At 33.8% G+C, this 16379-nt stretch overlaps 1 protein-coding gene across 1 annotated transcript; it reads right to left on the bottom strand.

Annotated features, from left to right (window-relative positions):
- Positions 1-375: 375 nt before the first annotated feature.
- LOC112770780 (glyceraldehyde-3-phosphate dehydrogenase GAPCP1, chloroplastic) lies at positions 376-12033 on the bottom strand. The gene is made up of 14 exons (XM_025815184.3): positions 11544-12033; positions 10260-10354; positions 10074-10141; positions 9951-9989; positions 8927-9027; positions 3297-3409; positions 3066-3165; positions 2834-2980; positions 1750-1810; positions 1532-1629; positions 1302-1444; positions 1116-1199; positions 732-821; positions 376-626 (listed from the first exon to the last, which is right to left on the bottom strand). The coding sequence occupies exons 1-14, from the start codon at positions 11598-11600 to the stop codon at positions 572-574; spliced, it is 1251 nt and encodes a 416-aa protein (XP_025670969.1). The 5' UTR covers positions 11601-12033; the 3' UTR covers positions 376-571.
- Positions 12034-16379: the final 4346 nt, after the last annotated feature.

Genomic DNA, 16379 nt, shown 5'->3' with positions numbered 1-16379 from the left:
ATTTTATTAGCTATTTGTTAACTAAACCGCTATTCGTGGAACATAACTTGGCTAGTTTTTTGGTAAAAATTCAAGTGTAGTCAATTTTACGTAATTGCTAAAAGCAGTTAAATAATTTAACTTATTTGATTAAATTTTTATCTAACAACTCTCAGTTTTCAAGTTTTCAACTTCACGTGAAGTCAATTGCACCTGAATTTTCAGCTAATTTTTTTTTGTACTGATTACGTTTATTCTATTTAAACCAACTTGTGAACTCAAGATAACTAGCTAACTTGCTTGTGAACTTTAGTGAATCCAACTTTAACTTGGGCTTTGCTGCGCTTGGCTCTCGTCTGCACCACTTCCAAGACATCATACAAGTACAACTGCCCATATAATAATGTCTTCAATTTTATTTTATATTTTACCAGTGTACATGATGTGATCATTAACCTCACATCTTATAAAAACAATATAGGATCAAAACCGAAAATTCCCATGACCTACGCAAGCTACAAATTTTAACCTAACTCAAGACCAGCTAAAATTGCGACATCAATGACAACAGCCAAAACAGATTATTGTGTGATCAGTTGCGTGCTCCCACCAATGCCATGTGCCCTATAAGGTCCAGCACTCGGTTGCTGAAAGACAACCAGTCAAAGAGCATATTAGCATAGATAAAAAATACTGCTTCTAAAAAGTGTGTTATTGTGAAAGCAAATATAGAAGCTGTTGCATTCACATACCTGTACCCCCACTCATTGTCATACCACGTAACCAGCTTCATGAACGAAGCACTGAGCCCGATACCCGCCTTAGCATCAAAAATACTTGACCTGTTCAAAATAATTTTCATTTAGGATAAGCACCTTATTAAACAAGTGGAGGGACCAATTGAGTAGTAATTCTAATCTAAGATCAAAGGAATATATGCGAAGGTTTAGTTTTATGTCTCGCACATTAAATCTAACATGTTTATATAAGTGCGAATGTCTCGACTAAAACAAAGATATTGCTTTTAGGCCTCTGGCTTCTGAAAAGGGAATATATGTAAAACCCTCTTCCATTTTATTTATAAATGAAACTGGATATAGACAAGACCAAATCCAAGCCAGCAAGTCAAAATTTACCTCGAGTCACCAACAAAGTCATTAGAGACCACATCCTCATCTGTGTACCCAAGAATTCCTTTCAATGATCCCTCTGAGGCATACCTTCAATTTTTAACAAAAATTCAATCAAATCCAAAAGAATAGAGAAAAATCCAAACTCAAAAATTGTTAAAAGCCAGAGTAAAAACAAATTAGTAAACATACTTTATCGCTGCTTTCACATCTTCATAGGAAGCATTCCTTTTAAGCCGACAAGTTAAATCCACAACAGAAACATTTGGGGTAGGGACACGGAATGCCATCCCAGTGAGCTTTCCATTCAACTCAGGAAGAACTTTTCCAACGGCCTTTGAGTTCATGAACACAAACCAAACCTCATAACCTATACTGAAAATTGTAAGCATACATTATCTTCAAAGTCGTCATCCTCTTACCTTAGCAGCACCAGTTGAGCTTGGAATTATATTTTGAGCTGCTCCTCTTCCCCCTCGCCAATCCTTCATGGAAGGACCATCTACAGTTTTTTGCGTTGCTGATTGACAGTAATGAAAATCATATTAAGCCACGTGTCAGCATATAATGTCATAGTTAAATAAACAAAAATAATTATATAGAAGAAATAAGATGTGATTAACTAATATGTAAAAGAGACCTGTTGTTGCATGTACAGTTGTCATCAAACCTTCAACAATACCAAACTCCTCATGAACCACCTGAGGATTAGATGGAGGAATGATTAAACAATCATTTTACATGATTTTGTAAAGTGCGAAATGAAATTAAGGATGGATGTAGAAGCGAACACCACATTAAATTTTTTAGATAGCAATTTTAGTTTCCAAATCATCTGATATGCTTTTATCTCCATTCCATCTCTCCTTACAAGATATCTTATAAGGAAGAGAAACTACTACTAGTCACTAGACTATAGAGTATGGATTCATCTGGTTTAATGGATTAGATCAGCGCTATACACCGTATGTTCACTGCTCTACAGTAGTTTGATGCCTTAAATATTGGCAGAGGATGACAGTATTGAAAAGGTTTGATAGTGATTCAATTAGTGAGTTGTGATTTTCACTACCTTTCTCTACAACATTCAAAGGGCAAGCCCCAGTATACATAAAAAGCACAACTGCTGGATCCAACAGCCAAAAATAAGAATATAGTGAACTTCATCTTTCATGTCTATAAAACACTGATAGAAAGCCTCCTAACAGGCTTGCCCTGTTTGGAAGTCACATAATGTTAGGGACTTGGGTACTATGTGGGGTGCCATTTCAAGAGAGTGGTTTCCTTTCACAACTAGCTTTCAAGATGTGATTTTCCCACTTTTCTTAGATACTTAACAATAATATCAGAGCCTTGGTTGTCGGTGCTATGAAAAGAGTTAACTATAGGCTGAAGTAAGGTGAATACCGATTATTAATAGAGTGAAGCCGTCATAGACATCGCCTCTCTAGGGTCAGTCCCTTTCACATTGGGTAGTATGGAATGCTTGATGTTGTATTTAACGAAAGTGGTTCTTCCCCTTTAACAACTAGGTGCGGCCTCCCACTTTCCTAAAGTACTTAACACACGAGCAATAAGATTTTTCAAACTTCTAATCATGCTTCCTGAAGCTCTAAATCCTAAATCTTTTTACCTTTTAAATTACAAGCCAAAGCATTAAACATCGTCATTTACTCATTATACAGAAAGATAAAAGCTTAGCGTTACAGGATATCAAATCTTACCTTGGCAAGAGGAGCAAGGCAATTTGTAGTACAGCTTGCATTAGAAACTATGTCCATGTTTGTATTGTATGTCTTCTCATTCACTCCTACCACAAACATTGGTGCGTCAGCAGATGGAGCTGATATTATGACTTTCTTTGCACCAGCCTACAGTATAATAAGATAAAGCCAAATTAAGATTTCAAGCTAACAGAGAGGAGAGAGAAATACATAGGTAATTGAAAATATAAACCTTCAAATGAGAAGAAGCTTTCTCCACTGTTGTGAAAACTCCTGAAGATTCAACAACAAAATCAGCCCCAAAATCACCCCAAGGGATCTCCGCTGGATCTCTGAAAAGAAAAATAAAGTGCTCAGGTAAATCAAAATTTGCAAGTCATTCATTGACACCTCCACTGACATAGTAAATGAATGAATCACATCTATATCATCCATTTCAATTCTGAGGTTTAACTCAACACACCTTTTGCTCACAACCTTAACCTGCTTCCCGTTTATTTCCAAAGTAGAATCATCAAGAATCTTAATGGTTCCCTTGAAAGGCCCATGAGTAGAATCATACTTGAACATGTAAGCCTGAGAGAGAGAAGATAAAAATTATAAAGATAACCAAATTAAGCAGCAGAAATGAAATGAATAATATAGCTACAAAATGAAACCAATCTTATCCTGGTAAGGTTGACCCAAAAAAAGTATATACAACAATAAAGAAAAGAATTTGTAAAGAGGGGAGTACAAAAGTCTATAACTGTACAACCAGTCCAATTTCTCAAAAGATGGTCCAAGCAACAAGGTGGACTTCAAGTGGCAGAACATCACAATTGAATCAGGCAGAAACGGAACATAAGATAAGATGGCTCTGGCAACAGCGTAAGCTTCAAATATAGAGAAATCTAAAATATAAATTTAAATCTTAAGCAACCAAATAGGATTTCTTGCACACTAGTGAATAAAATAAAATAATTAGAATGTTTGGGGGAGACGCATACATGCATATGTACACATACTATGCTAAACATATATTAGATAAAGTGTTCCTTTTGTCCCTGAAGTTTTTAAAAGAATTGCATGTTGTCGTGTCACTGATAAAAGAAATGTATGTTGTCGTGTCACTAACGTGTTGCAACCGTCAGATGGTGTTAGTGACACGTCAGTCTAGGATTGTCACGTCCTATGTTGTTCAATCCAAGAGCATAATTGAAACACTAAAACATTAGGGATGAAATTGAAGTATTTAATTTTGATACACTGACAGTGTAAAACGTTTTTTACAATCGTTCAATCACATCTGTTCTTTCGAATGACCGATCACGTGGTCAATGTATAAAGTAGTTATTTTTGTTGATGTGGCATTACATGATTAGATGTATGTATAAAACTACTTTACAATGACAGTGCGTTAAAACTAAATTCAAAATTGAAACCAAATATTAAAGGATAAAATTGAAATAAGATATACATGTTGTATCAGCAATTTTTATCCGAATCCAATTCAAAATTTGCAGATATTAAGAGATCCACAGTCCTATTAGATCTTACCCGATCCGATCCGTGGATAAGTAAGATCGGAATAGCGGATTTTATAGATGTATCTCAATGTCCAACCCACATATCTAAATAAATAATTAAAAAATATTAAAAACAAATAAAAATATGAGGCGCGCTACACATCCATGTAACCATGTAACCAAGTTGGCCCAATCCCAAATAGAGCCATGCGCATTAATGAGAGTGAAAATACGCGCCCATGTCATTATGAAAAAACGTTACTTCTTCTTTTTCTTTGCTCGCGTTATAGGTTTCACCATTCTCCTCTACTCGCGTTTTCTTTCTTGTTCTTCTTCTTCTTCTCTACTCGCGTTCTTCGTTATGGATCTGAATTGACTTCAACGTAATTAGCTTTGTGGTTCTTCTTCTTCGTTTTCTTCTTCGATTTGGACTTTTGAATTGAAACAATGAATGAATCAACTTCAAAATCAGTCGAATGAGTGCAATTTGGATTATTCTTCCGAAGCGCATCACAATAATCTTAAACATTGAACAAAGTAAAAAGAGGCCACCGAACCGAACAACATTCATTTAGTGAACCGAAATCACAAAGGCCACCGAACCGAACAATGTACATGTGGTGAATAAATGGTGATCAACTTTCAATCAACAAGAATAGTATTTCTCCATGCAAAAGAAGTACTGAACAGAGTAACAACCAATTTCAAAACCCTAGTTACACTATCCACTAAACTGAAGAAGAAGAAGAACCTACGAGCGCAAATTTGAAAGGAGGAGGAGGAGGAAGAGGAGGAAAAGGAGGAGAAATACTATTCTTGTTGATTGAAAGTTGATTACCATTTATTCACCACATGTACATTGTTCGGTTCGGTGGCCTTTGTGATTTCGGTTCATCAAATGAATGTTGTTCGGTTTAGTGGCCTCTTTTCACTTTGTTCAATGTTTAAAATTATTGTGATAGCATGCAGCAATCATTCCCTAGTTGTCTCAACGTAATAACCTCATTCGACTGATTTGAAGTTGAATCATTCATTGTTTCCATTCAGAAGTGTAGATCGAAGAAGAAAACGAAGAAGAACAACGGAGCTTATTACGTTGAATTCAATGTAGATCAATAATGAAGAATGCGAGCAGAGAATAAAAACGCGAATAGAGAAAAATGACAAATTTTATTAGGTTGAAGAAGAAGAATTTGAAAGAAGAAGGAGGAGGAAGAAGAGGAGGAGAAATACTATTCTTGTTGATTGAAAGTTGATCACCATTTATTCACCACATGTACATTGTTCGGTTCGGTGGCCTTTGTGATTTCGGTTCACCAAATGAATGTTGTTGGGTTCAGTGACATCCTTTTACTTTGTTCAATGTTTAAGATTATTCTGATAGCATGCAGCAACGTAATAACCTCATTCAACTGATTTGAAGTTGAATCATTCATTGTTTCCATTCAGAAGTGTAGATCGAAGAAAAAAACGAAGAAGAAGAAGAATGACGAAGCTTATCACGTTGAATTCAATGCAGATCAATAATGAAAAATGTGAGCAGAGAAGAAAAATGCGAACAGAGAAGAACAATGAATTTTATTAGGTTGAAGAAGAAGAAGAAGAAGAAGAAAAACGCGAACAGAGAAGAAGAAGAACGAAAACGCGATACATTATATGAGGCGCATGCATAACAAACGACTGTGGGATGGGGGAATGCGTGTGAGGAGGAAGTTACTTGGATAACATCCATGTATTTTTTACATGGATATAGAGCTTTTCCCTAAAAATAGATATTAAAAATTTGGTGTAATTTCCTATTTGTGTTGTACACTTGGAATGTTTGAATGTAAAAACTTATATTATTACTTGTTGATTCTTGTTGATGGAATGCTAGACAATTTTAATTGTTATTGTTAAGACAATGAAAACCAAAAAAGTTAATTATTATTCATACGTTTAGTTATTTTATTTCATTTATTTAAGAAAATATTGGTTAATTTTTTTAAAGTAAATAGATTAAAAAGAGTAAAGAAAAAACATTTTTTTACTCTTTTTGGGGAAAAAGGTTAGAAATCCTTCTTTCTCTGCCAATCATATCCAATATTTGATTGCGGATCGGATCGAAGCGAGCCGCAAACACGCAAATATTCAATCCGATCCGAAGTTGAGTGTGGATCGGATTAGATATAGTTGAAAAGCAATTGGACCCAATCTGATCTGATCTGTATACACCCCTAAACATGAAGACAAAAATAGTATTTACTACTTAGCATGGTTTTGAAAACCAGACCGGACCAACCGGTCAGACCGGTTTGATTATGAACCGGAAGCAATTATAATTCGGTTCAGCTAACGAAACTGCTAAATCAAAAACCGCTTGAGAACCAATGAATAGCTGAACCAAACTGGGACCCGGCCGGTTTTCCAAAAATGACATCGTTTAGTTATTTTTAGAAAATAGGGAACATTGAAGCAGGTTTGGTCTTCCCTCTTCTCTCATCATTCAAAGTTTCTCAAAAATAAAGAACATCTCCCTCAAAGGAAACCCCAGCTTCCTCTACCACCACCGCTGCCGCCATTCTCCTCATTGTCGCCGCCCATCGCGCTCAAGATCTTTGTCTGTTCGTGGTGCTCCAGCCCCTCCTCATTCGCCAGTCGCCAGCTCCTTCGTCGTGCTCCAACCCCTCATACTGCTCAGTCGAGCTTTGTCCGCCATCCCTCGTTGTCGTCTATCAAGTCGTCCGTCATGCTTGTCCCTCAGGGTCTCGAACCCATCACCATTCATCTCATCATTCTCGAAGCCTCAAACCCCTGCCCAGATTTGCCAATCGCCAACGTTCGTATCCGCAGGACCTGTTTTTCCCTCTTCGTCCGTCGTCCGTCGTCGTGGTCGTCGCTAGGTCGCCGTCGTCCGTCACATTCAATTGCTCTTCCTCAAACTTTGCTCATTGCCCTCACTCAGCGAAGGTAATGGTTGCTCTGCTCAGTGCTCAAACTCGTTTTTGGTTGATTAGCTTTGCTCTGTCACTGCTTGATGATGACTCTACCTATCACTACTCAAACTCCATTATGTATCACTCAATTAAAAGGTCATTTGTAATCTGTTGTATTTCTAGAGATTTGTTGTTGCTGTTGTAGAACTCAATGGTGCACCTCATGCTACTAGTGGATATAGTGGAGTTGATTATTTGAATTAAGATTTTGGATTCATTTATGCTTCTTCCATCATATCAATAATAGATATTATATTTTCCTTCTGTATTTGTAGAATGATCCTTCTTAACAATTTTAGGTCTGCTGAAAGATTTGACCCTAGGGAACATTCATGGACCAAAATATTAGACATAAATACAAGGCGAGGCTGCCACTCAATAGTTGTGTTGAATGAGAAATTGTGAGTTCAACCTTTTTATTACCTTCAATTTTAACTTTGCTGATCTGTTAAATACTAGCACTATTTTCTTTCCTAGTAACAACCTGTGACTGATTTTGCACTATTATGAACTTATCCATTCACCTTGTAGAGGCAGGCATGCACTTGGTGATTGATTTTGCTGTTGTTCTTAAAGAGTCTATACATGTAATTGGAGGAGTCAAGGTTGGGGAGAACATTGTAGAAACTATACATTTGTCTACTAACACTAATCTTAATTGTAATTCATTGGCACTTGTTCTATGCTGTGCTAATTGAATGTGTCTATGTGTAAGCATTGGCACTTGTTATGAACTTATCTATTCATTAGTGTGTTTATTTATATTTTATTTATTATTTTATTATAAAATGATTATTCCGGTTGAACCACAATTAAACCGATTGAACCAGTAAACCAATAACTATACCAGTTTGATGACCAGTCCGGTTTACAGAACCTTGCTATTCGGTAAATGCAAAGTGCATCACTTTGGTTGAGACTCACTTTAACACTGACATTTTTTATTAAAAGTAAAAATTATTATAAACACCACATATACTTATTTAGTAAAATAGTTTTTCAAATGTATCATTTTTATTATATAAAAATAACTCGAATACTTTTAAAAATATTTATGTAGAATTTACTAATAAGAATATGAAAATCAAATTTTTTTTAATAAAACTCATTTATTGAGGATGTTAACAATATGACTTTTATTTATAAAACATTTACTGAGTAGTAAATACTATTTTCCCCTCATCTTTTATATTTTATTTCAATTTTATCCTTAACATTTGGTTTCAATTTTATTCCTAGCGTTTCAATCTGTTACAATCATATCCCTGGTTTGGACATCATATAGCGTAACAATCCTACGTTGACATGTCACTGACAAGTCATCTGAGCACATCATCCGAGTGTTGCCACACATCAGTGACATATCAGCATACAATTGTCACATCAGCATCTTCGTTGGTGGATGTTAACCCAAAAGTATACTTGAAACATATTTGAAACACTAGAGACAATTAAAACAAGTTTAAAAGTATTTTTGAAACTTTTCGAAAACTTCAGTAATCAAGAGAGTATACTTGTTACGACATCAATATCATATATCATATATTATATATGTGGAACCACCTAATTTTGATCATGAGCAAAACCATAAGATAATTGAACATACATACCATATATTTAGCATCAATGAAAGGATCATTAATTGCTACGACATCAATATCATCCCTCGAAGTAGCTATACGTAATACCAATCTTCCAATTCTACCAAAACCTGCACAATTCAGCACAAAGATGCGTATATTCTCTTCAGAATGCATTGCATGCTAAGAGTGTGCTCCGTGTTTTAAAACAAAGTACATGCCATTTTAAGCACTATTTAAAATAAAAGCAGTCTCTTGAAAAGCAAATAAAACTTTAAAGTAGTTGTATTAACCCAAAACAATAAAGTAAACCAGCCCAAAACTTGAGGTTTAAGCACTCAAGGATTATGCTCTCATGAAAATCTAGAACACCAAATGGAATGATGACAATAAATAATAAAAGAACAAATGGCACAACTCCAAATACACCAAAAAACACAAATACAATTTAAGGAATCTTAACCATGCTCTTTAACCCGATTATTGTCAGCTACTAAACCGTCTAAATAACAAATCAGAATACTTTTTTCATGTTCAGACAAATGATTTGCTAGTTCTTGAGTACTCTAGATCATAAGTTGAAGATCATATTCAACTGCTGTTTCATATTATTAACATGGAAATGAGTTGAACACATTTTTATCAGGATTTCACATAAACTGTCTGTTTGTGTTCAACTGGATCCTATGATGTTGAATAGGACCAGACAGATTTTATCAAATGTAAGTCATCAAAATAGCCACCATTTTCATCTAAAGCAATTCAAAAGTTGAAAAGATTATAAGTAGTTTTTGAAAAATGTCATTCTCATATATGACAGCAGCTCCTTTGAATATACAGGTTGAGCAAATCCTATGTCTGCAATTGATATAACAACATATCAAAAAGAAAGGCAATAGATTGTCAAGACTCCCATATAGTTTCCTTATAAACGTATTGTGGAAGACAAAGCTTAAGACTATCACCAATGCAAAAATTTTATATTCAATATTGGAGGTGTCTGCAAGCAAATGCAAGAAAAATAAAAAGAGAACCTTCATCACAAGAAACTTACCATTAATCCCAACTCTTATCTTCCCAGAGCTCCTTGATTCTAAACAGACCAAAGCCAAGTAAGAATCAAGAAATTGCATGATAATTACTCTATTCTACACACTTACAATTGCCATATTCTTACTCTGTACGGGAAGAGGGATTTCAGTTGCTGTTGCTTTGATAGGCTGGAGACTTCGGGCATTGCAGTTTCTGTGGAAATAACAATACATCAGGATCACAAATAGCAAAACTACATACTACTGAAGGACCAGAAAGGGGGAAAGGAGAAAAAAGAAGAGCCCTAAGTGAAAAGTTCAAGCCACTCAACTGTAACACTATAGATTCACATGGAATTGAAGTTCCAAATATTCCATTCTGTAACTTGTTCGCCTTTAAATTGCAAAAGGAAACATTGCCTGAAACCTGAATCACACGTAGAGATACATTAATCAACTGTTTTACTGAGAAAATACAGTAAATATACATTCACACATGGAATGCAGTATCCCTGACATTATCAGAGGAAAAGAAAAGTGTTCTTGGTTTGCATTATATGCTTGTTATCTTCCACTGGATGCTTTCCTTAATAATTATAAAAACGTCACCGTTCCTTATGTTCTCAAACTTCTGTCAACAAGATGGCCAATTAAGTGACAAGAAGATGAAACTAAGAAGGCATTTTGGTAGCAAAATGAAAAATTATCAACCGAAATTGCACAAAACAAGTCAAAATGATCTCTAAGCTTCTAAACAATTAGAGGGAAAGCACTTGGCAGGGAATTAACCCAGCTCATAAGTTATATTCAACTTGATTCATAAAGATTTCAATATAAAGTGTCATAGCTCATGAGTCCAAGTTGAGCTTTACTACTATATTCGACTTATTAGCACTATGATTGGTAATAATATTCCTGTTAACATTAGCGACACTATGCTGTGTATCTAACTTGAAGTCATGAACTATCTCATTTAGTGCTTAAACTCCTATGAAGTTTTCAGTACCTGAGATCAAACAAAAAATTAGGCTCATTTCTTTACCGAATCAGCTCAACTGGAGTCACTCAGTCACTTCCACCAAAATAAAAAACTCAACAGCAGAAAACTGATCTGCACTAATCGTTTAAAAAAGAGTCGGCTCAAAGAATCATCTTATCTTTGTAATAATTATTATTACACATTTTTTTAAATTTAAACAAAAAAAAAGTTCTGAATAGACATCAGCTCAAGCAAAGAGGAAAAAGACAAAAGAAAATATCAGATACCAGCTTTCAGTGTAAACTGTAAATCATTCAAAGCATTGAAAACAAAGCACTGTCATGGTTACAATCCAGGAGTCAACAGCATAAATTTCTTCAACATCTCTCATAATCACAAGCGGAACACCACGCAGAAAATAAAAATTAAACACGAAATAAAAAGCTGCAGCTACTTTTCCTTCTCCTCTGTTTTCTTCTTAATCAGAGGCAAGCGAATTTCAAATTAAGTTTAACTAAAAGTCAAAACAAAAAAAGTTTCCCGCCCCGTTTCCTGAGAAAAAGCAGGAAAAACAGACAACCGAAGAAAATGAAGGAAACGGAACGTTAAGAAGGTCGAAGACGGAGAAGAGAGAGACCTTGACGCGATCGGAGGGAGAGAGGAGCGCAGATCTGAGAATGGAAGAAGCGGCCATTGGAGAGAATAGAAAACCCTAAAGCCGGAAGAAAGAGAAGAATGGAGGCTCGCGCTCTCTTTCTTTCTTTCTGTGTGTGAGACAGTTTTTGCACCAACAACCAAGAACACTAGTATAATATGGAAAGAAAGAAAAAGAGAGAGAAAATTTTCAATAGTAGAGAATAATATATGTGCGAAATGCGAATAATATGGTGCGTGTTTTTATTTTTTTTATTTTTTAGTTTTCCTTTTTTTAATGCAATTTTCTTTAGCCAGCGGAGGTTCTGAGGAGAAACGGGGAACCTACTAGCTACGAGTCTACGACAGGTCTATTTATCTCTCAAACGTTGCCATTGGGGTCGTTCATAGATGGAGACTGGGTTTTAACCTATGAAGCATCACATAGAATTCGATGGTTGCACATTTCGATGATTAACACTTTGTTTGAACGTGGGAAAGAAAATAAGAGGAAAAAAATAAAAAATTAAGTTATTTGTGTGCTATTTGAATTAATAAAAAATAAATAAAAAAAATTTTTATTTAGATAGAAATAAAAAAAATTATAATAATATAAAATTATATTAATATTTTTATTATAAAATAAAGTATAAATATTTTTATTTATTCATGTTTTATTATATTTTATAAATATTATAAAATATTATAATGTTATATATTTGATTTAAATTATTTATCTAATATATAATGTTTAAATATGAATCTCTATTATAATAATATATTAAAACTAAATTTATATTAATAATTGTTAATAATAATATAACTAAAGGTAGAGTTGAAATTCATTTTGGCCCCTGAAACTTTTGACCAGCCTCAATTTTGACCCCCAAATTTATAGTTATCCAATTAACACTCTCAAATATTAGATTGTGACTCATGTTTGTCCCTGTAGCTATCTCCATTAACGGAGATCTGATATGGCACGTTAAGTTGACAGAATGTATATCCACGTGGCACCCAGCTTGCTAGAATGGATGTGTGATGAGTGAATGACGTGGCAAAAGTTGAATGAACTCAATTTTTCTGGCAAAGTCTCGAACATATTGGGAAAAGAGGGCTGTAAATTGAGTTCATTTAACTTTTGCCACGTCATTCACTCATCACACATCCATTCTAGCAAGTTGGGTGCCACGTGGATACACATTCTGTCAACTTAACGTGTCATATCAGATCTCCATTAATGGAGATAGCTACAGGGGCAAACGTGGGTCACAATCTAATATTTGAGGGTGTTAATTGGGTAACTATAAATTTGGGGGTCGAAATTGAGGCCGGTCGAAAATTTCAGGGGCCAAAATGGGTTTCAACTCACTAAAGGTAGTATTGAAAATACAAAAATATAACACTTTTTTTTTGTTTTTTGTTTATGATGGAAAGAAATTTTTTTTAGTGGGAACCACACAAAAAAAATTCTTTCTATTTCTTTTGATAATCAAACAAATAAAAATATCATTTTTCATTTATTTTCTTTCCATTCATTTTCTTTCCACTCATTGTCTATCAAACCAAACATAGTATAAATGATTTAGTAATAAAACACATTTTTTTAATTTTTAATAATTGATAAATAGTTTTTATTTAATTTTAGTTATAACTTAATCCTTTATATTATTTAATTATAAAATCTATCCCGTATTTTATTAATTATTATTTTATTATTCATCTATCATGTTTATTAACAATTAAAAATAAAAATAATAATAAAATAGATCTTTCATTAATCGTGACTTCCATAAATATCTTGACAGTGCGAATCAACGAATTTTTTATCCTTAATCCGTTACATCTATAAACATTATGAAAATCGTATTTCTTAGCAATTCAATTGTTTGAATGGCGCACGACAATATAGATTTTTTGAAAATTCAATCGATTGGAGATCTAAAACAATCGATTGAATTGCGCTATAGAATGTGAGTTTTTTCTTATTCAATCGATTGGTAGTGTTACCTAATTGATTGAATTTCGCAAAGCGATAAAGGTATTTATCTTATTCAATCGATTGTCATAGTGTTAAACAAAAATATTATTTTTATAAGAAAATGATGAAAAAAATAACTAGTCATATACTCATATGGTAATGTTTCTGTATATAATATCTACATTTATTTTAATTAAAATTCGATCATCTAACAGTTTGGTTATTTATTAGAATTTTTTGAATTGACATCAAGCAAAGAGTACGGGACAGTTACGGATGCCATTCAAATTTTTCAAAAACGATATACAAAGGGTAATTGTCACTTGATATTAGGTTAGTCTATAAAAAAAATAAAGAGTGTAAAGTATGATCTCTAACCCTTCATTGCTCTCTCTCATATTTATTCTTGGTCCCACTTATAAAATTGATGGTAGGAGATCACACTTTACTTCCTCAATTGTTAAAAAAATTGAGAGGATCCATTCTCAGTCTATAAATAGTGTTTTAGAAACACATTGTAGGCAGTTCACTTCTTTTGGAAAATACTTAGAAATACAAAACGCTCTCAGCCCTTGGACATCACAGAATAAAATTGAGAATCTTACATAATTTCTCTTAACTCCAACACCTGTCATTTGTTTTTTTCAGTTTTTATTAATAAAATTTCTCTACTTTTACTTGTTCTTCTCTTTTACGTTTATGTTTCTTTCTTCATCTTCTCTTTAATTTTTTGTTTGTTTTAATTTGTGTAATTTACTTTGCCTTCGACACCTTACATTTCTTTTTTTATTTGTTACTTTCAATCCTTTTTAATTCTTATTGACGATACAATTGCGACATTGAGATACCCACATTTTCTTTTAAACATTAACAAAATTTGAGTAAAACAAATTGGCACGCCCAGTGGGACATTGTCAATATATTATAATTTGTCAAAAAAATCAGGAGTTTTGAATTTGTATGTGGTTACGTAGTGGAAAGATTGTGTTTCCAGAGACTAAGGAATCAACGTCAATTGACATGCCAAATACATCTACAGCATCTTCTTCTACTTCCAGCGATAAGACTAGAGGAAATGAGTCTGCGAATTCTCCCGTGATTTCAAATGCAGAGCCTACCTTGCTGTCAGTGAGGCATGATGGTGTTGGTCATGTCCATCCAGGGTTAAATGCAACTCACATAAATACTGTGGAGTGGTCGCCTTATGGCTTGCCACCGGGGTATATCCCCCCATGGTGACACAGGGATTGCATGTGCCTCTCTACTCAACTTTTCAAAATCCACTTTATCAAAATTCATATGGCATGTCAAATATACCTATTTCTAGGATCAGGTTCACATATATCACAACAAAACTTTTCACATGCTATTAATACAGAAAATAACAGTGCATCTAATTCTAATACACCTACTGTTATTAGGGTAAAAAATTTCAAGCCTGTGTTTTCTGACATGTCAAGAGCAATACATGTTAATCAACCTAGTCAAAGTATCGAATCTTTAGCAAATATTAGGCAACAGATAGATGAAAGCCATCATGATCTAGTAAACATGTTAACTCATCAAATGGTGACAGTTTTAAATCCTCTTTTAGAAAACACAAACACTAAAATTGAACAATTAAATAGGTAGGTTAATAGAATTGCTACTGTGGCAAATTTAGAAGAAAATAATAACCATGGTTTAGAACTTCATAATGTCAACCAAAATGGTGGAGCAATTTCTAATTATGGCATTCACATGCCTAGACATGGTCAAAATACTGATGATATGTTGGAAAGACTTAGGCGAAACAACTTAGGAGGCATTATAATCTAACTAGGAATGTCGAACAAGTTTTAAACCATTTTAGATTTAATGTTGGTTGCTTAAATAAGTCATATTTTATGTCTGCTTTTCCTGAATGTGTCTAACAAGCAAAGCTTCCAAAGAGTTGAAAAATTCTAAAATCCCTTACAAAATTTCTGGAGAAAAAAATGAGTCTACAGTAGAGCATATTGCTCGATATACTGTTGAAATTGAGGAAGCAGGTTCTAATGAATATCTCAAGATGAGATATTTTCTTTCTTTTTTAACAAAAAATGCATTTACGTAGTTCTCCAACTTGAGACCAATTTTCATTCATTCTTGGGCGCAATTAGAAAGAAATTTTCAAGATTAATTTTTCTGAGGTGAATTGAAAGTTAGCCTTACAGATTTATTCTCTGTCAAACGTGCATATTGGGAAATAAGCCTTACTAATGGATTAGAATTTGGAGTTAGAAAAATTTGTTAATCAACATACTTTAGACCTTTTCCAGTTAGCTGAGAGAGTAAGACAAATAGAGCAAATTAAGAAAGAAAAAAAAAATTTCAAAAAAGGTTCTAAAAAGATTGCATATGTTTATTATTTTTCGATAGTAGTAATTCAGATGAAAAAGAAGTTTATATTGCTGAATTACGTGGGGTCCTCTTTATGTATGCAAATCTTTGAAACCTGTTAAAGGAAAAGAAAAGTTTCTTCATATTCCAAAATTAAAAATAAGACTTATTCTTTTGATATTTCTAAGAAAAATCAAATATTTGAAGTTTTATTAAAAGATAAGCAGCTTATTTTACTGGAAGGAAAAAAGATGCCTTCAGCTGATGAAATAAAGAATAAAAAATTTTGTAAGTTTCATCCGGTATTTTCATAGACCACTAATAATTGCGTCCGTTTTAGGAATTTGATACAAAAAGCCATTAAGGAGGGAAGGTTGAAGTTTGAGGATAAAACTGCTATGAAGGTGGACACTAAATCGTTTGCTGCTGATTCAAATTATGTTGAGCCATTCAATTTCTCAGTCAACATGGTAGAAATTGACGCCACAATGACTAGTG

Source organism: Arachis hypogaea, chromosome 18, assembly GCF_003086295.3.
Source record: "Arachis hypogaea cultivar Tifrunner chromosome 18, arahy.Tifrunner.gnm2.J5K5, whole genome shotgun sequence".
NCBI classification, from domain to species: domain Eukaryota; kingdom Viridiplantae; phylum Streptophyta; class Magnoliopsida; order Fabales; family Fabaceae; genus Arachis; species Arachis hypogaea.
The sequence above is the reverse complement of the archived record's forward strand: the minus strand, read 5'-3'. Positions and strand labels throughout refer to the sequence as shown.